General features: G+C 44.2%; 1 protein-coding gene across 1 annotated transcript in view; it reads right to left on the bottom strand.

Moving 5' to 3' along the window:
- Positions 1-9,941: 9,941 nt before the first annotated feature.
- mrtfba (myocardin related transcription factor Ba) overlaps positions 9,942-26,958 on the bottom strand; it is a 43,770-nt gene continuing 26,753 nt past the window's right edge. The window contains exons 4-14 of the mRNA XM_055890295.1: positions 24,087-24,152; positions 23,931-23,986; positions 23,596-23,833; positions 23,170-23,354; positions 21,977-22,117; positions 21,403-21,653; positions 19,473-20,574; positions 19,157-19,309; positions 18,843-18,977; positions 14,761-14,821; positions 9,942-14,563 (exon numbers count right to left, since the gene is read on the bottom strand). Of these exons, the coding sequence (XP_055746270.1) occupies positions 14,064-14,563; positions 14,761-14,821; positions 18,843-18,977; positions 19,157-19,309; positions 19,473-20,574; positions 21,403-21,653; positions 21,977-22,117; positions 23,170-23,354; positions 23,596-23,833; positions 23,931-23,986; positions 24,087-24,152 (2,888 nt within the window). The 3' untranslated portion in view covers positions 9,942-14,063. The remainder of the gene's footprint in view (positions 14,564-14,760; positions 14,822-18,842; positions 18,978-19,156; positions 19,310-19,472; positions 20,575-21,402; positions 21,654-21,976; positions 22,118-23,169; positions 23,355-23,595; positions 23,834-23,930; positions 23,987-24,086; positions 24,153-26,958) is intronic.

Consider the following 26,958-nt stretch of genomic DNA (forward strand, 5'->3'; position numbering starts at 1 on the left):
CAGGGAAGGTGAGTGGTCTGGTCAAGACAAATCATAATAGTGGGGCTATGGGGGAATCAAACAGACAGATAGCACACATGCATATGTGCATACACAAACAATAACCATACAAGGAAACCAGGGTTGGTTGTCAAGACTTTTTACTCATGTTGTATTTCTCAGGACCAGTATATCTTACACAAGACAATTTTCAATATTAGGAGAAAGATCAAGGTCTTGGGTTGAAATGCATCATCTATGCATAGTCACTTTAATAACTCTACCTACATGTACATACTACCTCAAATAACCGGTGCCCCCACACATTGTATCAGTACCCCCCTGTATATAGTCTCGCTATTGTTATTTCACTGCTGCTCTTTAATTACTTGTTACTTTAATCTCTTATTCTTATCTGTATTTTTTGAAACTGCATTGTTGGTTAGGAGCTCGTTAATAAGCATTTCACTGTAAGGTACCTGTTGTATTCGGTGCATGTGACTAATAACATTTGATTCGATTTTGATTTGAAATGGGTACCTGTTTTATCCTCCTATATTAAACCAACATGGACTGAGCTCAACTGTCCTTTTGCTCAGTTGTGCACTCCTCTTTCTATTCTGTTTAGAACCATTTTGCACTGTTCTGTGAAAGGAGTAGTACACAGCGTTGTACGAGATCTTCAGTTTCTTGGAAATTTCTCGCGTGGATTAACCTTCATTTCTCAGAACAAGAATAGACTGACAAGTTTCAGTAGAAAGTTCTTTGTTTCTGAGCCTGTAATTTAACCCACAAATGCTGATGCTCCAGATACTCAACTAGTCCAAAGAAGGCCAGTTTTATTGCTTCTTTAATCAGCACAACAGTTTTCAGCTGTGCTAAAATAATTGCAAAGGGGATTTCTAATGATCAATATGCCTTTTAAAATGATGAACTTGGATTTTTTTTAATTTTAAATCTTCCGTTTCCAGCTCCAAAAGTAATTTACATTATTAACAATGTCTACAGTGTATTTCTGATCAGTTTGATTTTTTATTTTAAAATTACAAGTGTTTTTCTTTCAAAAACAAGGACATTTCTAAGTGACCCCAAACTTTGGAACGGTAGTGTGATATATATATACACACACACACACACAGCTGAAGTCGGAAGTTTACATAAATTTAGGTCAAAGTCATTAAAACTAGTTTTTCAACCACTCCACAAATGTCTTGTTAACAAACTATAGTTTTGCCAAGTCGGTGAGGACATCTACTTTGTGCATGACAAGAGTAATTTTTCCAACAATTGTTTACAGACAGATAATTTCACTTATAATTCACTGTATCACAATTCCAGTGAAAATTCCAGAAAATGTCATGGCTTTAGAAGCTTCTGATAGGCTAATTGACATAATTTGAGTCAATTGGAGGTTTATCTGTGGATGTATTTCAAGGCCTACCTTCAAACTCAGTGCCTCTTTGCTTGACATCATTGGAAAATCAAAAAGAAATCAGCCAAGATCTCAGAAAAAAAAATTGTAGACCTCCACAAATCTGGTTCATCCTTGGGAGCAATTTCCAAATGCCTGAAGGTACCACGTTCATCTGTACAAACAATAGTACGCAAGTATAAACACCATGGGACCGCGCAGCCGTCATACCGCTCAGGAAGGAGACGCGTTCTGTCTCCTAGAGAGGAACGTACTTTGGTGCGAAAAGTGCAAATCAATCCCAGAATTTAAAGCCTGGTCACAAATGGGTCTTCCAAATGGACAATGACCTCAAGCATACTTCCAAAGTTGTGGCAAAATGGCTTAAGGACAACAAAGTTGAGGTATTGGAGTGACCATCATAAACCCATGACCACAATCTTATAGAACATTTGTGGGCAGAACTGAAAAAGTGTGTGCGAGCAAGGAGGCCTACAAACCTGACACCAGCTCTGTCAGGAGGAATGGGCCAAAATTCACCCAACTTATTGTGGGAAGCTTGTGGAAGGCTACCCGAAATGTTGGACCCAAGTTAAACAATTTAAAGGCAATGCTGCCAAATACTAATTGAGTGTATGTAAACTTCTGACCCACTGGGAATGAGATGAAAGAAGTAAAAGCTGACATAAATCACTACTATTATTCTGACATTTCACATTCTTAAAATAAAGTGGTGATCCGAACTGACTTAAGACGGAATTTTTACTAGGATTAAATGTCAGGAATTGTGAAAAACTGAGTTTAAATGTATTTGGCTAAGGTGTATGTAAACTTCTGACTTCAATTGTATATCACACATATCTATATCACAGACACACACTATGTGTGAGAGATTATATATGTGTGTGATTATATATATCTCATACACACACACAAAAGCATGTGGACACCTGCTTGTCGAACATCTCATTCCAAAATCATGGGCATTAATAAGGAGTTGGTCCCCCTTTGGTGCTATAACAGCCTCCACATTTAACATTTACATTTAAGTCATTTAGCAGACGCTCTTATCCAGAGCGACTTACAAATTGGTGCATTCACCTTAAGATATCCAGCGGAACAGCCACTTTACAATAGTGCATCTAAATCTTTTAAGGGGGGGGGGGGGGGTCAGAAGGATTACTTTATCCTATCCTAGGTATTCCTTAAAGAGGTGGGGTTTCAGGTGTCTCCGGAAGGTGGTGATTGACTCCGCTGTCCTGGCGTCGTGAGGGAGTTTGTTCCACCATTGGGGTGCCAGAGCAGCGAACAGTTTTGACTGGGCTGAGCGGGAACTGTACTTCCTCAGTGGTAGGGAGGCGAGCAGGCCAGAGGTGGATGAACGCAGTGCCCTTGTTTGGGTGTAGGGCCTGATCAGAGCCTGAAGGTAAGGAGGTGCCGTTCCCCTCACAGCTCCGTAGGCAGGCACCATGGTCTTGTAGCGGATGCGAGCTTCAACTGGAAGCCAGTGGAGAGAGCGGAGGAGCGGGGTGACGTGGGAGAACTTGGGAAGGTTGAACACCAGACGGGCTGCGGCGTTCTGGATGAGTTGTAGGGGTTTAATGGCACAGGCAGGGGGCACAGCCAACAGTGAGTTGCAGTAATCCAGACGGGAGATGACAAGTGCCTGGATTAGGACCTGCGCCGCTTCCTGTGTGAGGCAGGGTCGTACTCTGAGGATGTTGTAGAGCATGAACCTACAGGAACGGGCCACCGCCTTGATGTTAGTTGAGAACGACAGGGTGTTGTCCAGGATCACGCCAAGGTTCTTAGCGCTCTGGGAGGAGGACACAATGGAGTTGTCAACCGTGATGGCGAGATCATGGAACGGGCAGTCCTTCCCCGGGAGGAAGAGCAGCTCCGTCTTGCCGAGGTTCAGCTTGAGGTGGTGATCCGTCATCCACACTGATATGTCTGCCAGACATGCAGAGATGCGATTCGCCACCTGGTCATCAGAAGGGGGAAAGGAGAAGATTAATTGTGTGTCGTCTGCATAGCAGTGATAGGAGAGACCATGTGAGGTTATGACAGAACCAAGTGACTTGGTGTATAGCGAGAATAGGAGAGGGCCTAGAACAGAGCCCTGGGGGACACCAGTGGTGAGAGCACGTGGTGAGGAGACAGATTCTCGCCACGCCACCTGGTAGGAGCGACCTGTCAGGTAGGACGCAATCCAAGCGAGATGAGTTTTGGAGAGAAAAGAAAGAAAGGATACTGGTCTGTAGTTGTTGACATCGGAGGGATCGAGTGTAGGTTTTTTCAGAAGGGGTGCAACTCTCGCTCTCTTGAAGACGGAAGGGACGTAGCCAGCGGTCAAGGATGAGTTGATGAGCGAGGTGAGGTAAGGGAGAAGGTCTCCGGAAATGGTCTGGAGAAGAGAGGAGGGGATAGGGTCAAGCGGGCAGGTTGTTGGGCGGCCGGCCGTCACAAGACGCAAGATTTCATCTGGAGAGAGAGGGGAGAAAGAGGTCAGAGCACAGGGTAGGGCAGTGTGAGCAGAACCAGCGGTGTCGTTTGACTTAGCAAACGAGGATCGGATGTCGTCGACCTTCTTTTCAAAATGGTTGACGAAGTCATCTGCAGAGAGGGAGGAGGGGGGGGGGGGGGGGGGGGGGATTCAGGAGGGAGTAGAAGGTGGCAAAGAGCTTCCTAGGGTTAGAGGCAGATGCTTGGAATTTAGAGTGGTAGAAAGTGGCTTTAGCAGCAGAGACAGAAGAGGAAAATGTAGAGAGGAGGGAGTGAAAGGATGCCAGGTCCGCAGGGAGGTGAGTTTTCCTCCATTTCCGCTCGGCTGCCCGGAGCCCTGTTCTGTGAGCTCGCAATGAGTCGTCGAGCCACGGAGCGGGAGGGGAGGACCGAGCCGGCCTGGAGGATAGGGGACATAGAGAGTCAAAGGATGCAGAAAGGGAGGAGAGGAGAGTTGAGGAGGCAGAATCAGGAGATAGGTTGGAGAAGGTTTGAGCAGAGGGAAGAGCTGATAGGATGGAAGAGGAGAGAGTAGCGGGGGAGAGAGAGCGAAGGTTGGGACGGCGCGATACCATCCGAGTAGGGGCAGTGTGGGAAGTGTTGGATGAGAGCGAGAGGGAAAAGGATACAAGGTAGTGGTCGGAGACTTGGAGGGGAGTTGCAATGAGGTTAGTGGAAGAACAGCATCTAGTAAAGATGAGGTCAAGTGTATTGCCTGCCTTGTGAGTAGGGGGGGAAGGTGAGAGGGTGAGGTCAAAAGAGGAGAGGAGTGGAAAGAAGGAGGCAGAGAGGAATGAGTCAAAGGTAGACGTGGGGAGGTTAAAGTCACCCAGAACTGTGAGAGGTGAGCCGTCCTCAGGAAAGGAGCTTATCAAGGCATCAAGCTCATTGATGAACTCTCCGAGGGAACCTGGAGGGCGATAAATGATAAGGATGTTAAGCTTGAAAGGGCTGGTAACTGTGACAGCATGGAATTCAAAGGAGGCGATAGACAGATGGGTAAGGGGAGAAAGAGAGAATGACCACTTGGGAGAGATGAGGATCCCGGTGCCACCACCCCGCTGACCAGAAGCTCTCGGGGTGTGCGAGAACACGTGGGCAGACGAAGAGAGAGCAGTAGGAGTAGCAGTGTTATCTGTGGTGATCCATGTTTCCGTCAGTGCCAAGAAGTCGAGGGACTGGAGGGAAGCATAGGCTGAGATGAACTCTGCCTTGTTGGCCGCAGATCGGCAGTTCCAGAGGCTGCCGGAGACCTGGAACTCCACGTGGGTCGTGCGCGCTGGGACCACCAGGTTAGGGTGGCCGCGGCCACGCGGTGTGAAGCGTTTGTATGGTCTGTGCAGAGAGGAGAGAACAGGGATAGACAGACACATAGTTGACCGGCTACAGAAGAGGCTACGCTAATGCAAAGGAGATTGGAATGACAAGTGGACTACACGTCTCGAATGTTCAGAAAGTTAAGCTTACGTTGCAAAAATCTTATTGACTAAAATGATTAAAATGATACAGTACTGCTGAGGTAGGCTAGCTAGCAGTGGCTGCGTTGTTGACTTTGTTTGAAAGTGTAGCTGGCTAGGTGACCTCGGTAACTGGCTAGAAATTAGTCTAAACTACGCAATTGTCTTAGATACAAGGACAGCAAAGACAACTATGTAGCTAGCTAACACTAGCTAGCTAACACTACACTAATCAAATCGTACCGTTGTAATGTAATAGTTTCTACAGTGCTGCTATTCGGTAGAAGTTGGCTAGCTAGCAGTGCTCCACTCTTCTGGGAAGGCTTTCCACTAGATGTTGGAACATTGCTGCGGGGACTTGCTACCATTCAGCCACAAGAGCATTAATGAGGTCAGGCACTGATGTTGGGCGATTAGGTCCTGGCTCACAGTCAGCGTTCCAATTCATCCCAAAGGTGTTTGATGGGGTTGAGGTCAGGGCTCTGTGCAGGCTAGTCATGTTCTTCCACACCGATCTCAACAAACCATTTCTGTATGGACCTCGCTTTGTGTACGGGGGCATTGTAATGCTGAAACAGGAAAGGGCTTTCCCCAAATTGTTGCCACAAAGTTGGAAGCACATAATCATCTAGCATGTCATTGTATGCAGCAGCATTAAGATTTCCCTTCACTGGAACTAAGGGGCATAGCCCGAACCATATTATTCCTCCTCCACCCAACTTTACAGTTGGCACTATGCATTGGGGCAGGTAGCCTTCTCCTGCCATCCACCAAACCCAGATTCCTCCATCGGATGGATAAGCGTGATTCATCACCCCAGAGAACATATTTCCACTGCTCCAGAGTCCAATGGCAGCGAGCTATGCACCACTCCAGCCAACGCTTGGCATTGCGCATGGTGATCTTACGTTTGTGTGCGGCTACTCGGCCATGGAAACCCATTTCATTAAGCGCCCAACGAACAGTTCTTGCGCTGATACTGCTTCCAGAGGCAGTTTCGAACTCAGTAGTGATTGTTGCATCCGAGGACAGGCGATTGTTACGCGCTAAGCGCTTCATCACTCGGCGGTCCCGTTCTGTGAGCTTGTGTGGCCTACCACTTCGCGGCTGAGACGTTGTTTCTCCTAGACATTTCCATGTTTTCACAATAACAGCACTTACAGTTGACCGAGGCAGCTCTAGCAGGGCAGAAATTTGACAAACTGACTTGGAAAGGTGGCATCCTATGACAGTGCCACGTTGAAAGTCACTGAGCTCTTCAGTAAGACCATTATACTGCCAATGTTTTGTCTATGAAGATTGCATGGCTGTGTGCTCAATTTTATACACCTGTCAGCAACGGGTGTGGTTTAAATAGCCTAATCCCCTCATTTGAAGGGGTGTATACATACTTTGTATATATAGTGTACTGTGTGTGGGCGTGCGTGTGTGTGGCACGCACGCACACGCATTACTTTAACCTATGAGAAACACATACATTCTCCTCACTTCATGCTGACATGAATTGACCAAGTGGATGAGTTCTTTCAAAGAATTCACACATTAACTTTCAAAATTGTCGGCCTGGTTTCAGACTAGACGTAACATAGTAAACATCAATCCGGGGCATTAAATTAGTATGATATGTTATATTTGGTATGGTTACATAAGACAAGGTACTTTAGGCAAATATTAAAGTAGGGTGGTTGGTTGGTTAGAACGTCTAGCAACCCAAAGGTTGCGTGTTTGAATCTGATCACGGACAGCTTTAGCTAATTTTCAACTTTGCATATAAGCTAACCCTTCCCCTAACCTAACTACCATTAGCCACCTCGCTAACATTAGCATTAGCCACCTAGTTAACGTTAGCGACAACATATTGGAATTCATAACATAGGTTTAGCAAATGTGTAACATATTGTAGGAATTGCAATTCTTAACATGTTGCACGAATTGTAATTCGTAACATATACAAAATGGATGGACATCCACGTAATTAATACAAAACATAAAATATACTAATTGGAGTGTCCCAGACATTTACTTCGTTGTGTACCCGAGTCCAGGGTGAAATATAAATTAGACAGTGCCATTTAGATTGTGAGTAACTAGCACTGTGAACACCAGCCCAGGGAGACAAACCAACCCCGGTCTCCCCTACTTATTGAGGAACTGAAAAGCAGTGTATCCCAAAGCTTTTCAACCACATCTTCCTCTGTCGCCCAGCTCTGTCCCCTACAGTCTCTTTCCCAGAGGAGTCGGAGCCTACAGAGCTGGAGGCCATAGAACAGGAGCTACATGATCTGGTGGAACGAGAACAGGAGCTACTACAGATACAGACAGCCAACAACATTGGAGCGGATCACAAACCACTGTCAGGTAGACACCTGCTCACTATACCAGTCCTGTACACAGCAAATACATTTTGAAACAAGCTGCCTTATCCTAGATATTTTAATCTAGATTGTTTGCTTGAGTCTAAAGTGCAGCAGAGATCTTTGTCCGTAAAAACGATTGATTTATGCCTTCCATTCATGTTTGGATAGACGTCAATAGGATGTTTCATAACTTTATTTCCTCATGACTGAGCACACTATTTTATAGACTATACAGAGGAACTAATGGCCCCCTATCAAGGAGTGTATGTCCTACCGAGTAACACACCAGAGAACATGAATCAATATACACAACAGGCTACACCTCCTGCTGTGCCAGGTATGTGTGTGTGAGCTTTGGTAGGATGAACAATTAGGTAGAGTAGATACATGAGACAAGCTCTGACATAAGCAGTATGTCCAGATGAGCATAGATGGCAACGACAATGCCTGTTTTCTCCTCTCCTCCAGTGGCCCCAGAGGACATAGTGGAGGTGGAGAAACTCAACAGTGACCCAGCGATCGTCCAATGCCCTATCTGCGAGCAGGTCATCACCACGGAAACATATCGCAAAATAGGCGGGGCAGCCTGGACGCTATGCATTATGTCCAGCATGTTAGGGTGAGTCCTGTCAGACAAGTTCTAGTATCAAACATCACAGAGTAGGAGTGATGATTTAGGAGCTGCTCCCCCATGTTCATGTGGTCTTTTATTCATTGTTATATAAAAAACAAAACTGATCATAGGTCAGCACTCCTCTAAAACATCCGACCTTATATCAAAGTCTAGGGGCAACTTTATCCTACAACCAGATGAGCAGAAACCAGATGTGCTCTTACTTTAGTCTGTCTTAATTAAGCAATACGGCCTGGGGGGGGGGGGGGGGGGGGGGGTGGTATATGGCCAATATACCAGGGCAAAGGGCTGTTATTATGCACAAAAATGCAGAGTAAATGGATACAACCCTTAGCCGTGGTATATCCCCCTCCCCCCGAGATGCCTTATTGCTATTATCAACTGGTTACCAACATAATTAGAACAGTAAAAGACATGTCATACCCGTGGTATAAGGTCTGATATACATGGCTTTCAGCCAATCAGCATTCAGACCTCGAACCACCCAGTTTATAATACTGTAAATACTGTATAAACCCCCTCTGCCAGGTGTGTGGCTGGGTGCTGTCTCATCCCCTTCTGCTTGGACAACCTAAAGGACGTCAGACATCGATGCCCTGAGTGTCACAGCAACATCTACACCGCAGAACGGATGTGAAGACAGCATGGTACTTCTACAGATACTACATCACTGGCTACTGTTTCTCTGGTGTTGGATGGAGTGGGACAGTGAATGGAGTGGTTGGATGGGCGTTATGCCCTCTGAACTGTGGGACATTTGAAGCCGAGACTGGACAGCTCTAATGACACCTGGTGGCTGATGCCGTACAGTACTGTGTTATGATCACAGTTTGAGGGGATGGAGATTGACTGTTGTTGGGGTGATAGTTTCTTTCTTGAAAAAGTTGGGAGGATGATCCTAAAAAGCACTGGGAATCTCAAGCAGTGTCCAGCTGTGACAGCATTTGGTTCTATCAACGGTGCAGATACCAACAGAACCTGAGAAGACTTTGACCACATTTATGGACTGGAATAACACATACTGAAAGAATATAGCATTCCTTGCTTCATTATCTTTAGAACATATGTTTGTATATTCTTAAGAGAGAAAATGTTTCTACTCACCAGAGACCGTATGAGAACATTATCATTGAAGCCTAATCAACGCATTGGTCATGCAAATGTCAAAGGGAAAGCAGGTGATGCACTGACAGTAAGCCATTTATCACACAACCACCTAGGATTTATGAAAATGAAGACAAACTTTACCAGCAAGCAACAATAGCCTGTATATTCTACTTCCCTCTTTCATTACAGTGACAAAGGTCAATGTAAGTGAATTAACCTGGCAAATGTTGTGAACTATCATTTTCTATTTTCCTTTCAAGTGTTTTGATTAATCTTGTGGAACTACATAACATCAAATCTAATAATGCCTCAAATGCTTACTACTTTTATATAGTACAATTATACAATGGAGTATGATGCTGTGTTTGTTGACAGCTTAACATCATTTCAAAAGATATTCACAGTAAAACTTTACTTTAACAATAATCTCAGCAGCCCAGGACCAAACCTCATGTGAGCGCTGGCCTCCAGCCCCAGATGTTAGGAGAGACTTTCACAATGCACCACATTTTATTGACACAAAAGGCATTCAGTACATACATTTTTTCATATTATTTACAAAATAGATGGATGTGCTACACTTGTATAATGGATGTGCTACACTTGTATAAAAATATGCATGACATAACTGTGTACACAATGTGCAAAATGTATGTATGGCGTACAGATGATGACAGAGACTTGACAGTGCGTGTGGGTGAGTGGCAGATGTCTACTACACTGAACAAAAATATAAAACGCAACATATAAAATGTTGGTCCCATGTTTCATGAGCTGAGATAAAATATCCTAGAAATGTTCCATACACACAAAAAGCTTATTTCTCTCAAATGTTGTGTTAGTGAGCATTTCTCCTTTGCCAAGATAATCCATCCACCTGACAGGTGTGGCATATCAAGAAGCTGAATAAACAGCATGAACATTACATAGGTGCATCTTGTGCTGGGGACAATAAAAGTCCACTCTGAAATTTGCAGTCAAGTTTTGAGGGAGTGTGCAATTGGCATGCTGACTACTGGAATGTCCACCAGGGCTGTTGTCAGAGAATGGAACGTTCATTTCTCTACCATAAGCAGCCTAAACGTCATTTTAGAGAATTTGGCAGTATGTCCAAACGGCCTCACAAGCACAGACCAGGTGTAACCACGCCAGCCCAGGACCTCCACATCCGGCTTCTTCACCTGCGTAACCGTCTGAGACCAGCCAACCGGACAGCTGAAGAAATTGTGCGTCTGAACAACCGAATCATTTCTGAACAAACGGTCATAAATCGCCTCAGGGAAGCTCATCGGCGTGCTCGTCGTCCTCTGAGTCTTGACCTGACTGCAGTTCGGGGGTCGTAAAAGACTGCAGTGGGCAAATGCGCACCCTCGATGGCCACTGGCACACTGGAAAAGTGTGCTATTCATGGTTGAATCACGGTTTCAACTGTACCGGGTAGATGGCAGATGTGTGGGCGAGAGGTTTTCTGACGTCAACATTGTGAACAGAGTGCCCCATGGTGGCGGTGGGGTTATGGTATGGGCAGGCATAAGCTATGGACAACGATCACAATTGCATTTTATTGATTGCAATTTGAATGCACAGAGATCCTGCGGCTCATTGTCGTGCCATTCATCTGCCTCCATCACCTCATGTTTCAGCATGAAAATACACAGCCCCTGTCAGAAAGATCTGTACACAATTTCTGGAAGTGATATTCCAGAAATGTGCCATACTCAGACAGGTCACCCATTGAGCATGTTTGGGATAGTCTGGATCGACGTGTATGACAGCATGTTCCAGTTCCCACTAATATCCAGAGGAGTGGGACAACATGCCACAAACAGCCTGATCAACTCTTTGTGAAGGAAATGTGTTGCACTGCCTTTGGCAAAATGGTGGTTACACCAGATACTGACTGGTTTTCTGATCCACGCCTGTATTTGATTTTTTAAAGGTATCTATGACCAACAGATGCATATCTGTATTCCCAGTCATGTGAAATCCATAGATGAGGGCCTAATTTATTTATTTCAATTGACTGATTTCCTTATATGAACTGTACCTCAGTAAAATCTTTGAAAATGTTGCATGTTGCATTTATACTTTTGTTCAGTGTAATTTCAGACAAAGAACCAGGGTTGAACGGGAGACAGTACCATACAGAAGACACAGAATTAGGTAAGGCCCAAATCAATATTTGCTTGCAATAATTAACATGATGACATCTTGTTATAAGATAGTGACAACACAAATGCACCAGTACTGTAAGTGCAAGGCTATGGCCTTATTGCTTCACTAACATCCTATTAACAGTAGTAGTACACAGGTTTGATATGATTCAAAATGTTTTAGAATCCAACCATCATATTTTACAACATACCCATGTATAGATGCATTTGGCCATATATTTCTGTTATGGGTGGTAAAAAACATTTACAGTAATCTTCCTCTTGCATATATACAGAAAAAACAATCGATTTTAAAACACAAAAATGTGATAAATACAATTTAAAAAAAAAGTGGCAACAATAGATATTCCCCAATGTTTCACTGTCCTTATTAGGCAACAATTGAAAAACAAATAATTCCTTGATAGCCCTAAACCACAGTTACAAGAATCTGGTTCCTAATGGTAACAGTACAGTATTTGGCATTATTACCTGCCTACAGGTTATCCTTAGTGTTGGACTTGTTGGATAAGAATGATTGTTCAAACATAAAAATAAAGCCATGATATCCCAAAGTGCTGCACAGTACAACCGTATTAGTTCTATACAATATTGATCATAATAATATTTGGATTGAGATGCTGAATACTACTAAACTCGTTTGACATGATATGCCAGGTAGAACTACACAATGCAAATTTAAAAAGGTATTATACGCATAAACATCATCATCAAATTCATCCACAAAATGGTAGCTATACCAGAAGCTTAATGTCATCCCTTTTAGTTTAACTCTGTTGGTCACACCACTGTGGGTGTTTACTGTGTGTTTTACCACATAACACAAACCAAACAGGACAGATGGAACAGTCATACAAAGCTGTTCTGTGAGACGAACCTTTAAAAAAAAACTCAGCCTATAAAAGTTGTTCATTTGTCTTATGAACGTCCAACTTCATAAAAAAAAAGACGACTTAAGTGAGTTGCAGCCAACTCCGTGACAGAGACAAATATAGCCCGATATCAGACATTGTTTAAAACGTGCATTCAACAACACAGAGACATACAGAAAGGGCACACATAGACACACATGCAGACAGAGACATGCAGAGATTTGACAGACAGAACCACAGACACACAGTGAGAGACTGAGACACATGCAGAGATTTGACAGACAGTTTTCAGGACAGACAGAGAAGATTACAGTCTAGCACCTCTTTCTGCCAGAGGTCATGCAGCCACATTAAAACATGTCACAAACACTTGTAGCATACAAAACAACTGGCACTCAGACTATCATGCCAACTTCTTGTCACTCATTGTCATGTCAAACATGCTTGGCAATGGAGTTGGCAAGAGCACAGACAGACTTGGGACCAGGCTAGCATACAGTAAGTATACACACATTAACCTCTATGTAGTGTACCTGTGTGATAGCATAATTGTTCCCTTGCCACTAATACATCAGTTGTCTTTCAGAAGATAAAGCTGCCAACAATGTAAACTTTCCACTTTCATTCAGACGGATCAACTTGGAATCCTTGAATTGAAAGTACACAAAGATAACCAACACGTGGATTGACATTTTTTTCAATAAACGGCTCATTAAAATCTTGTGATTCAGATTTCCTTGTGTGAGGTGCAGGTGTAAGGCCCACCTCCTTAGTGCATAGCTCAGAGTGGGAGGAGTCCACTCCTCCTCATCCAATAGGAGTGAGTCTTTGTTCTCAGTGTCAGTTCAGTTCATTGCTTAAATAGTCCAACTGACCATAGCGTCTGTTTTGTTCAGGAAAAAAACAGTCTCATCGAATACAATATGTAGCCATGTCACAATACCAAATATAGGTATGTCGCAAAAAAAGACCAGTGTAAAACAGCCTTGTACTCTTGTCAGTTTTACTTATGTCAGTTATGCGGTTTGTCGTGGCTTGTGCACAACAGATCTGTAACAAACAAACCACATTCTCAGACTGTATGGCACAGCAGCATGCTTCCACAGAGCAATGGCTGTAGATCCAGACCCTGTAGCATGACCGATGTGAAACGCATGCTAAGTTAACACATCCACGTGTTCACTGCAAGGAAAGCTGAACAGCGTAAGGCTGACTGCCATGTGTCGTATAGTGAAAGCTTTGCCCAATTCAATAAAAACTCCAGCAGGTCTGAGTGAACATCTAACCTTGTTCTGGTTCAAATAACTGTCATTTACAGGATATTTACATACCGTCTGCCTCCTTGTTCATTTGGCTCTGGTCCCAGTACTCCTATGAAACATCCAATGCCCCGATCACCAGCTGGCTAATCTTATTATATGGAAGAACATTTTTATTTTTTTGTTATGTTTTAAATACACAAGGAGGACTAACCTCACCTACCAGGTCTGCATTTGTTACCTTGAGTGCCTCTATCCCTACAACAATCCTCTTCCTTCCTTCCTCACTCCATCTATCCCCTTCTCCCTCAGTCCCAGTGCAGCTGCAGGTCGTGTGTATCCAGGAAGTCTGAAGGAATCCCCAGGGGTGTGAGCCCCCCCGCGGGGTCGGACGGCATGGTTAGATCCAGCCACTCCATGTTGTCCAGGACTGTGTCGGACAAGCCCATGTTGAGGGAGGAAGGGGGAGACGTGGAGTCGCAGAAGGACAGCTCTGAGGTGTCCATGGGGGAGTAGGGTTGATCCAGGAGCTGGGACTGCAACTCCTCGATCAGACCCAGGGTGCGGGGGTCCATGGTTGGGGACGGGTTGTTCAGAGTCCCCTCCAGGAAGGCCTCCAGCTGGTTGTCGGAGGCCAGGCTGGGGAGGGGCAGGGGGTCGAAGGGAGGGGTGGGAGGGGGAGCTACCTGGATCTGTGGAGGGGTTCTGGACAGGGCGGTGTTGACAGGGAGGGTAGTGATGTTGGCTGTGACAGGGACAGTCTTAGTGCTTAGAGAAGGCAGGTCCTGCTGGATGAATGGAGTGATCTCTGGAGGAGAGAAGAGACAGGAACAGGATAGCAAAGATTATTCACCTGTATTGTAACACAGGCTGAAGTCTAAAAAGAAACTCCAACCTTATCACTGTTTGCAGACATGAAAAGACCAGATTGTTGTAACTTAGTCACTTCAGGGTTAGGACAAGGAGCTAAAGGTGTAAATGTTTCTTCATGCTGTAAGTTCTCACCTCCACTCTGAATCAGGATGTCAAACAGGTCGTCCATCTGCTGGCTGGTTGCCGTGGAAACCTGAGAGAGCCAATAAGGTAAGGGGGTGGAGATGCATGACCAATAACATGACTCTCTCGGGTGTGACCAATTGCATTAGAGCGCACATCATACATTTGTGAATGTGTGTGTGTCTGTCTTACTGTACGAGCGTGTGCGTTCACTAGGGTTGAATATTTTCACAGTATTTTACAAAATGTTTCATCCAGAGAATAAATCCCTTTTCTCCCATGTAACCCGATATTTCCCGCCAAAACCAGAGGTGTCATTCAAAAGCATTATAAAACATATAAATAGGTCTATGTCTGGATTTGATTAGAGCTTTGATTGAAAATTCAAACCTGAAGCAACCTGAGCCCGATTAAATACATTTTATGAGCCCTACATTAAAAGACATTTAATGAGCCCTACATTAAAAGACATTTAATGAGCCCAAGCCCCAAAAACTCAAATGATTGTGCCGTTATTCAATACTTAGGCTATATGACATAGGCTAGTCCACATTACGCATGGCAGAAAAACATGAAAGCCCATAGATGTAACTAGTTATATGCTCTCCTGGGTAAATAAATTAAACTAGCTCCAGTAGGCTAATCCTTTTGAGTGTAGACTATTACTGTATTGTATTATATGGACTGGAATTACACACCTCGTTCAAACCACGATAAAGCAGAGCGAAAACATTGAATTCTGGTGGGGCACAAGAGGCCTATAAAGTTACAAGTACAGGCTAGCGAGTTGGATTTACATTTCTCATAATATTTCCACGAACGTTATTAGCATATCTCCTCTCTCTCTTTAGTGTTATTTCATTCCTTCCTCGCTTTCAACAGTTAAATTAAATATGTTTTGTTGTCCTTATCTTCATCATTCTAATGACATGCTTGAATAATATATGACTAGAATTAGATGCAAACGGCTTTCACTTTTCTTCAAGAGCATTGAATTGTTATGGGTCTGAATAAATAACTGCTATAGCCTACCGCCACTGAGAGTTCGCTCTTCTTTCGATCTACCTGTGAGTTTTATTGAGCTGCTGTATTTAACATTCAGAAAAAAAGAGCTTCCGTCCCTCTTCGAATAGACTATACGTATAAGAAACACTAAAAGCATAATGTCCAGCAAGCTATTCTAGTCTAGCTTTATTTGCATGGGACTCCAAGAGCTAAGGAGCCTTTTTAGAGGCCAACGAAGCATAGATGCTTGCGTATTGCGCAAGAGACAGAGGCTTTAAGTTAAAAGCTTATTATGCATAACACATCATTAATTACCTAAATATAAGGCACTGAATGCATTACCTGGCCTCTGTAAATTGATAAAGAATCAGCTTGATCCCCCTCAGTCTAAGACGCTTGGACCTTATTTTTCGATATTGTAAGTGATTTTGTTAACAAAACGCCGCCACAAAGAAAATAAGAATTAAAAACAGGTTCAGCCCCTGGTTCGACCGTGATCTTGCAGAGTTACTCCACCACAAGAATTGCATTTTGCGAAAGGCTCGGCACATGCATTCTTAGGCATACTCTTGTTCAGGCAAATGAGAAATAAGTACATTCAGGCTATCCAGAAGGTCAAAGTTAGTTACTTTAAGAAGCAGTTCTCCCTTTGTGAGTCTAACTCCATTAAGTTCTGGAAAACGGTTAAAAGACCTGGAGAATAAACCCTCCTCCTCACAGCTGCTCATGTCCCTTAAAGTTGATGATATGGTTGTGGCACATGGCTGAGCTTTTTAATCACCACTTCATTAAGTCAGGATTCCTATCCGACTCAGCCATGCCTCCTTCCCCATCCAACATTTCCTCATCTCCCACCCCTTATAATGCTACTAGCCCCGATGCTCCTCCCTCTTTTTCCCCTGCCCCAATACAACATTTCTCCCTGCAGGCGGTCACTGAGTCCGAGGTGCTAGAGGAGCTCCATAAACTTGACCCCAAAAAAACATCTGGGTCAGATGGTTAAGACCCATTCTTCTTTAAAGTTGCTGCCCCTATAAAATTGCCAAGCCCATCTCTGACCTTTTTAACCTGTCCCATTGCTTGGAAGGCAGCCACAGTTCGTCCTTTATTTGAAGGGGAGATCAAACTGTTATTTCTATTTTGCCTTGTTTATCAAAAGTGTTGGAAAAACTTGTCAATAATCAACTGACTGGCTTTCTTGATGTCTATAGTATTCTCTCGGTATGCAATCTGGTTTCCGCTCAGGTTATGGATGTATCACTGCAACCTTAAAGGGTCCTCAATGATGTCACCATCGCCCTTGACTCTAAGCAATGTTGTGCTGCTATTTTTATTGACTTGGCCAAAGCTTTTGATACGGTAGACCATTCCATTCTTTGGGCCGGCTAAGGAGTATTGGTGTAAGGGGTCTTTGGCCTGGTTTGCTAATTACCTCTCTCAAAGGAGTGCAGTGTATAAAGTCAGAACATCTGCCATCTCAGCCATTGCCTGTCACCAAGGGTGTACCCCAAGGCTCGATCCAAGGCCCCACGCTCTTCTCCATTTACATCAACATAGCTCAGGAAGTAGGAAGCTCTCTCATCTACTTATGTGCAGATTTATGTGCAGATGCTACAGTCTTATACTTGTGTTAAATGCTCTACCCATAACCTTGCTCTGAACACCTCCAAAACAAAGGTCATGCGGTTTGGTAAGAAGAATGCCTCTCCCCAGAGGTGTGATTACTACCTCTGAGGGTTCAGAGCTTGAGGTAGTCACCTCATACAAGTACTTCGGAGTATGGATAGACGGTACACTGTCCTCTCAGCACATATCAAAGCTGCAGGCTAAAGTTACATCTAGACTTGGTTTCCTCTATCGTAATCACTAAAAATAAAACCTGAAAGAGGTAGGCTAGGATATCTATATATCAATCTTGAACAGGATGATCTATTTTGGATGCAATTTGAATGGAGTTGGAGAGATAAAGACTGCTAGAGAGTGTTCGCATGTGCACTGACTTAAAGCAATAATATTTATATTTAATTGAACCTTTAAGTCAGTTAAGAACAAATTATTATTTACAATGACGGCCTACCCCGTCCAAACCATAACCCGGACAATACTGGGCCAATTGTGCGCCGCCCTATGGGACTCCCAATCACGGACGGTTGTGATACAGCATGATATCTTTTTGTTAAATAACCCTTATTTTACCAGGTAAGTTGACAGCAACAACCTGAGGAATAGTTACAGGGGAAATGAATGAGCCAATTGTAAACTGGGGATTAAGTGACCATGATGGTATGCCAGGACACCGGGGTTAACACCCCTACTCTTATGATAAGTGCCATGGGATCTTTAGTGACCACAGAGAGTCAGGACACCCGTTTAACGTCCCATCCGAAAGACAGCACCCTACACAGGGCAATGTCCCCAATCACTGCTCTGGGGTATTGGGATTTGTTTTGTGTGACCAGAGTTAAGGGTGCCTCCTACTGGCCCACCAACACCACTTCCAGCAGCATCTGGTCTCCCATCTAGGGACCGACCAGGACCAACCCTGCTTAGCGTCAGAAGCAAGCCAGCAGTGGAATGCAGGGTGGTATGCTGCTGGCATGAATCAAACCAGGGTCTGTACTGACGCCTCTAGCACTGAGATGCAGTGCCTTAGACCTGTTTTAAAACTCTGCAGCTGCAATAAAATAAAAAATTATAATCTTCTATACAATTAAAAAATAAGTTGACCCCCGAAAGCCAGATGGAGATGTGTAAATTAGATGCTCAGTCGGTCTTTATATGACTGTAGCACAGGCTAAGCTGCAGCAAATGTAGGTCTCCTGTCACAATAAAATGTTACCATGAGATGATAGGACTATACTTAGATGGGCTGTCTGTCTCCAACCTAAGTGTTGATGATTCATCATGCATTGACCAGAGAGAAGGCCATAGAGAACTCAGATGTAGACATTGCATATAATTTAACGTCATGCTGTTCATACAAATTTGATTATAATTTACCGGTTTCTCACAGTTATTTATGGCGGGAAAAGGGAGTGGTTTTGGGCAGTAAATCTTGGTAAATGTCATTCAACCCTAGTGTTCACCTGTGTGAGGTTGTTGGCCTGCTGCAGGTTGCGGGTCTGTTTAACGGCATCCTCGTAGCGGGGGGGGTCCCTGTTCTTGGGGGGCTGGGTAACGAGGGAGGAGGGGTGGAGGATGAAGGCGGGCTGGGATGGAGACTGGGGGGATTGAGAGAAGAGGAAAACATTTATCACAACCTACCTGGTCTGTAACAAAGACTCATATACCGAATGTAAGATTTGAAAGGATTTGAGAGAGAAAGGTAGGTTTGCAATATGTATTTTGACATTTAGGTTAGAGTATGATGTTTTCCTAATAATAAATAGAGAAAGCGTACCTTGTTAACAGGCCCATCGGAAAGGTTGTGGCTGGGTGAAGCCCCACGGGGAGAGAGCCTGTTATCTGGGGAGCTGCTCAGGAAACACTGGGGAGGCATGTCGGGCATAGTCTGGTTCTCCACCATCCCAGACCCATTACAAACCGTAAGAGTCTAGAAAAGACACAGAAGGGGGTAAAAATACAGGATCGTAGTGTTAAGAAACCAATTAACTAGCTTGCTAATATCACTGCACTCGCTAAGTCTAGGGGTCTTAAGCCTAGTTAACTGGTCTGTAACCTGATTTAAGATGTGCATCTATGTGACTTGAAATCACCTGCAAAATGTGGTTGTGATTAGTTATCTGCTGAGTGGAGGCTGTCTCCATCTTGGTGGTATGCAGCTGGGAGATGGAGGCTTGCATCAAACCTGGGGCTTGATTTGACAACGTAGCCTGGAGGACAGGAAGGAGGATCTGAGTAGAGCCATCCTGGGCCGTCAGTAGGGTCTGGGAAACAGGCTGGCCTAGAACCTGGGACACTCTCCCCTGGTGGCTGATGAAGAACTGGGGCAGACTGGGGGCCGGATTGGGCTGGGAATGGGGTCTGGAGTTACAAATGACATCCTCTACCTTCACCACAGTGGGGAGAGTCTGTGGGGCCAGGGTTGAGTTAATCATGGCTGAGCAGTTAGGAAGGACCCTGCCTTCCATTTTGACTGCGTTGGCGGTCTGGATCATGGGGACGGGGTCTGAGGAGGGTTCCTGGAGGGGCTGGGTCTTCTTCTCCACCCCCAGCTGCATCTTGAGCTCCTCCACCAGCCTCTGCTCCTGCTCCAGCTTCCTCATCAGCTCCTCGATCTGACGTTCCTTCTCGTGGAGCCGTCGGTCTTTCTCCTCCGGGACAACACCCGGCCCAAGGTGGGACATCCCCGCACCTGTCCGACAGAGGCTCACCCTCTGGGGGTCGCAAAGGAGCTTGGATACCCTGGGCATCCCTCCGTCGTCTCTGAAGGTGGCGAGGTCTGTGGGGATTGGGGACACTGGGGCTGTGGCGCTCATGCTCTCTGGTGCCACCTGGTGGGCAGGTAGAAGAAGTGCAGGGGATGAGCCAACCTCTATGGGAACTGAGGAGGGGAGGGTTTTAGGACCGGGGGTTGGGACCGGGGTGCTGGGACTCTCCTGGTAGGGCTTCAGCCTCTCGATGAGATCAGTCTTGGTCCCTGAGACAGGGAGGCTTCGCAATTTCAGCTCCAGTTTCAACTCGGCCACCTTCATGTCCTCCAGGTTAGGAGGCAGGTGGCCAGGCTTGCGGTTGGACAGGCTGTTGGGACGGACAGGGGTGGAAGGAGGGACAGTGACATGGGCGGCAGGAGGTAGGGACAGCACTATAGAGGTTGGCAGGCCGCTCACACTGCTGTTCTGACCCTCAGCTACAGGCCTGGAGGAGGAGAGGGAGGTGAATGGAGAGAGAAACAAGAGGAAAAGGGAGTGTAAAGAGGGTGGAGTGAGATATGGCAAAGACGGGAGGGGAAATGTGGGGGAAAGAGAGAGAGAAGGGAAATGTGTTAGCAATATGAAAGGAATAAGGAGCTTCATCTGCCCTGCACCTTAGTACACAATCAGTCAATAGAACAATGCAGAGTTCCAACAATAACTGACATACACAGTTCTAATGGGCCTTGGATCAACTCCCACTAACAGGGAAATGATAGAAAAGGCTAAAACAACATCCTGCAGGTTATTAATAACATTAGAGGATTTGTTATTGGAAACTAATTGTCAGTTTGCCATCCAGGCCATTGGAAACAACAGTTGGTTTGCTTTATAGGTGTATTTTATAGGTGTATTCTGTAGTTTGAAAGTTATATACAATATGTCATGTTGACTATGTCAACAATGGACTAAAGAAACAAATAACAAAATATAGTTTTTAGGTGGAATTCTCCTTTAAGTTACAAGCAGTGGCGTAGCACGCACACCAGCGAGGCGGGGGTGCCACCAACCCCCTGGTATTGAAAATCAGACCATCTGTATTTTTTAAATATACTGTTTATACCGTAAACCAGGGTATCGCCCAAGACTACCGGACCCGCTCGGGTCGGATCTCGGAATTTCAGGTCTATTGAGCCTCTGGGGCAAATGCAAACTTAAATCACATTTTCACTAAGTCTCCCATTGACAAAGTGGAGATTGGACTTAAAGTGGAAGTTTCGATTTGACACCAGGAGTGTTATTTTCTTGTCCTGATATGACAGTAAAATCCTACTTTAAGGGTGCTGGGAGGATGGTGTGGTAGTTGTAGTGTTGCTGCTGCTGCTGGTTGAGGATCTGCAGCTGGAGGAAGAGCTGCTGCTGGTGGAGGATCTTGGCGTAGGATGAGTCCATGGGGGCATCGCTGGCCTCCTGTTTCTGGTCTGGGGGGACATACTGGTGGTACTTTAACTTCTTGACCCGGGGCTTTGGCTCCTTGCCCTTCTTACTGCGATTCCTCTCTCCCGGCTGTTTGGGCTGGCTCTGCTGTGGGATGAGAGAGGAGAAACATCAAGATAAAGAAGATGCACATGATTGAAAACTAGTCAGTCTGCCTTACAGACTTGCTTTAATGAACAGGGACAGGTCTGACAATCTGTGTTGAGAAGTGAATCAAGTACTTTAGTTTTTTTTCCAATGACCGAAAGATGACAATCCAGATTTTAGTACAGAAAGATATATTTACATTTATTTATTCAGCGATTTGGATTCAATGCTAGTTCAAAGACTGAGCTTTTGTTTCAATGTGAAGCTTGATGTTTAGAAAGTATACTTTCCTAAACAGTACACAGAACAAAGTGTCTGCTTACTTTCACTAGGGTGGGCCCTGGCTTTGAAGGAACGACAGTGATGATAGGCTGAGACGCGGGTGCTGGGCGACTGACTGGCAGCTCTTTGGTGGAGAGAGCTTTGAGGAAGTCTGCTGTTGCCTGGGTGACAACAGGAAAGGGCTGGGACAGAAGACAGAGGAACAGATTTCAGTCATAACTGTAAGCCTATAACTTACATAACTAAGGTTCTTGTTAATAATTTGCATTTCTCTGAACATTTACATAAATTATTACAATCATTCAGGGGTAGACAAAGAACGAGAGGTATGATTAGGGTTGCAAAGCTACTGGTAATTTACCAAAGTTACTTTGGTCATTTATACTTGGATAACTTTAAAAAAAGATATTCATATACATACTCGTTTTTTATACGTGTCCATATTTTCCATGAGTTTCTAGTCCAGATTTCCTTACTCCAGTCCTCAAGTACCTCATCAACACACATTTTTGTTGTAGCCCCGAACTCGTCCGATTCAACTCATTGAGAGCTTGATGATTCATTGACAAGTTGAATCAGGTGTGCTTGTTCACGGCTACAACAAAAATGTGTACTTTTGGAGGGTACCCGAGGACTGGAGTTGGGAAACACTGCTCTAGTGGATAGACCATATTGTTCAAGAGAAAATAGCCTAAGTAATGAAAAAAGCATCTAAAATCAACAACATTATTTTTAATTAACTGAAAGTCTTTCAACTATTAACTTTTTTCACAACTGCCACCAGTTTAATGGCAAAACATTGATAACAAAGACATAGTAAAATAAATAACTGTGTAAAGAAATAGAAAATATATTTAATGCTGAAACCCTCATATTAAAACATCAATGGTATTCACTAAGTTGATGGTATGTATATATGAGATCATGTTTTACAGCTTTGTCATTAAAATGCTTATTTTAAAATCATCTTATTTGATTATTTTCGATATTTTACACAGAGAACCACAGCTAATTAGACACCTGTGATAATCTGTAGTACCCAAAAAGGCCACTAGATGTCATCTTATAAAATTCCCCCCCCAAAGCTTGAAAGCTACCAAAATTCTAGTAGTTTACTGGTAAACTCTGAAAGTTTCAAGTAATATACCCTCTCTTTGTAACTCAGGTATGATGAAACATATGTATTGTCCTTCAAAAGGAAATTCAAGTAGATAAAGAACCTCCCTAGTCCTACCTGTAGGATTGTGTGGTTGTTGGTGATTGTGGGCAGCGGTGGTGGGCAGGGGGCCTCCAGGGCCCGAGGTTCCCCAGGGGAGGGTGTGGAGGCCTTGGACTCATGGCTGGCCGGCTGCTCTGGAGACAGGGCGTCCCCGCTGTCCTCCTCAAACCCGTACGTGTCCAGCGCTTTGGGGTAGTTTACTGAGGGACCAACACATCCAACATTAACACAGCACATTAACCAAAATGTCCACATCAAGTTTAGAAAGGGGTAAAGGTGAACGAACAGGCCTCAGAATTCTGTGATTTAGGCAGGGTCAGGCTGTCCATCTAATTGTATTTATTATGATCTAAAAAACAAAACTGATCCCAATTCAGCACTCCTATACTCAGACTCCTGATACGGCTCCATATCACTTTCTCTCTCTCTACCAGGCCTTACCAATGATGGCCTCCTTGACGCTGGGTTCTACAGGCAGAATGTTCTTTTCTACCAGTTCCATGGGGCCGGGGCGCTGGGCCAGCTTCTCATTCAGGTCGTCAGCCAGCCTGGCCCTCTTCAGCTTCATCTGGGTGGCCTGCAGGGAGGGCTCTGCCCCAGTCTCCTTGAGGATGTGCATTCTGACCAGTTCAGATCTCTCTGGTCGGCTGCGGATCTTGTGTTTCAGGAAGTTTTCAGTCTGGGAAAGGGAAAACGGGGACAGGGCATTTTCAAGAAATGTCCATACAAGAATACTGAATATATTGGGGAATGTATTTGCAAGGCTGAGCTCTTACCCTGGCTCTCTCCAGGCTGCGTATCTGCTCATGAAACGCCGCTGGGCTCTTTAGAGCTGCATGGAGAGAAACACATTGTCAGCTTCTCAACAGACACCTCTAACTCTAACACATAACTCAATTATGACTACATGAAGTGGCAGTGCCCATACTCACGAGGCATGATGCCCTGGTCTACCAGCTGCTCACGGGTACGTCTCTGCTGTAGCCTCAGCTGAAGGACTGTTGGGGGGGGGGGGGGGGGCGAGAGAGAAATGTAGACTCTTCAGTAAACACAACCAGAAACTGCCTGCATCTGCGGGTCTGAAGTCATCATGAGTAACTGAGGCATCTGAGGTTTCACAAGAGGATGTGGTTCTGTTAGAACGCTAGACACACAGACCAGCAGAGTTTGGACTCCCACGGCCACCACAACTCACTTCCTTTACCACCAGCAGTGTGACAACAATGGAATGTCCATCAAATCATTAACAAGCCTGGTTGGTTTCACTTGAATCCCTTTTCTGAACAATAATTTAATTACTTAAAACGGTTTCATTCTTTGTTCCTTTTAGCTGCAGCCAAGGCTAATCAAATCCGGCACAAACTCATTTCAATAATCAAAAGCATTGGAAAATTGTACAGGAACAGAAATCAGGGGGAATTGTGATTTCTCTCAAATAGCTAAATAGGCAAAACATGATTTCAAACAGCTAAATCAGCTAGCCTAAATGTACTTGATTAATAGGCTTGGGCAGTATCTAGATTTTCATACCGTCCTTCTCTCATCCTGGGATTTATGGTATTACTGGCATAGCACACAAGAAAAGCCCATTGGGCCTCTAGTACCAGAAAGCTAACAAAATTAGCAAACTAATAGCGAGATCACATAGACGCTGTCAGCTAAATGCTAACGAGCGAAAACGAACATAAACTAAATCGCAAAGACAGCAAAATACAGATCATAAAGTTATACAAGCATAGCCAATAGCTACCGAATGTCTTTTTCGGTGAGTGTGGACATTTACATGCAAAAGTGAATGAGAGAAATTGTGCAAATGAAAAAAGTTATGAAAAGCATGCGTGTACAAGGCACAAATGGGAGAAAAAGAAAAAAAACGCTAGTAGGAAGCACAGGGAAGAAATAACTCATCCAGAGCTTTTTGACTTCTGGCATGAAGACATTATAGGCTATCTGATGGCAAACATTTAGTAGTGAATTGCATACAAGTGTAACATCACCACATGGACTTATGGATGCCACCCGTTAGATAAAATACGTAACGGTTCCGTATTTCACTGAAAGAATAAACGTTTTGTTTTTGAAATGACAGTTCCCGGATTTGACCATATTAATGACCTAAGGCTCGTATTTTTGTGTGTTATTATATTATAATTAAGTCTATGATTTGATATTTGATAGAGCAGTCTGACTGAGCGGTGGTAGGCAGCAGCAGGCTCGTAAGCATTCATTAAAACAGCACTTTCGTGCGTTTGCCAGCAGCTCTTCGTTGTGCTTCAAGCATTGAGCGGTTTATGACTTCAAGCCTATTAACTTCCGAGATTAGGCTGGTGTAACCAATGTTAAATGGTAAAGAGAGAAATAGTCCTATAATTCTCAACCTAAAACTATTTACCTGGGAATTGAAGAATCATATTGAAGACTCATGTTAAAAAGGAACCACCAGCTTTCATATGTTCTCATGATCTGAACAAGGAACTTAAACTTTAGCTTTTTTACATGGCACATATTGCACTTTTACTTTCTTCTCCAACACTTTGTTTTTGCATTATTTAAACCAAATTGAACATGTTTCATTATTTATTTGAGGCTAAATTGATTTGATTGATGTATTATATTAAGTTAAAATAAAACTGTTCATTCAGTATTGTTGTAATTGTCATTACAAATAAAAAAAAGTCAGATTAATCGGTATTTTTTGGTTCTACAATAATCGGTATCGGTATTGAAAAATCATAATCGGTCGACCTCTAGATTGGACATGATTTGGAAAGGCACAAACCTGTCTATGTAAGGTCCCACAGTTGACAGTGCATGTCAGAGCAAAAATCAAGCCATGAGGTCAAAGGAATTGTCCATAGCTCGAGACAGGATTGTGTCGAGGCACAGATCTGGGAAAGGTTACCAAAACAACTTCTACATCATTGAAGGACCCAAAGAACACAGTGGCTCACACTCTGCTCACTTCAGGAGCATAAAACGGCAGAATATACAAAGGCCAGCCGCAGCAGCAGGAGGGGGGTCTGGAAAAGTTGTTTTTCTTCTGGTTAGGCCACCTTGGTCTCTGGCTCCCTCTTGAGTCATTTGTCAGTCTTAGTTATTTAATCACAGTGTGTGCTTAAAGCATTAGACAAGCTTACATATAGTTTATTTAATTAAAGCACATACAGTTCATTCGGAAAGTATTCAGACCCCTTGATTTTTTCCCACATTTTGTTACAGGCTTATTCTAAAATGGATTACATTGTTTTCCCCCCTCAATCTACACACAATACCCCATAATGACAAAGTAAAAACCGGTTCAGAAAAAAAAAATCTAAAAATGAAATATCACATTTCCGTAAGTATTCAAACCCTTTACTCAGTACTTTGTTGAAGCACCTTAAAATCAGTGATTACAGCCTTGCGTATCACACTACAAGCTTGGCACATCTGTATTTGGGGAGTTTCTCCCATTCTTCACTGCAGATGCTCTCAAGCTCGTCAGATTGGATGGGGAGCGTTGCTGCACAGCTATTTTCAGGTCTGTCCAGAGATGTTCAAATCGGGTTCAAGTCCGGGCTCTGGCTGGGCCACTCAAGGACATTGAGACTTCTCAAAACCACTCCTGCGTTGTCTTGGCTGTGTGCTTAGGGTTGTTGTCCTGTTGGAAGGTGAACCTTCACCCCAGTCTGAGGTCCTGAGCGCTCTGGAGCAGGTTTTCATCAAGCATCGCTCTGTGCTTAGTTCCGTTCATCTTTCCCTTTCTCCTGACTAGTCTCCCAGTCCCTGCCACTGAAAAACATGCCCACAACATGATGCTGCCAC

This window comes from Salvelinus fontinalis, chromosome 30 (genome assembly GCF_029448725.1).
Source record: "Salvelinus fontinalis isolate EN_2023a chromosome 30, ASM2944872v1, whole genome shotgun sequence".
NCBI classification, from domain to species: Eukaryota; Metazoa; Chordata; class Actinopteri; order Salmoniformes; family Salmonidae; genus Salvelinus; species Salvelinus fontinalis.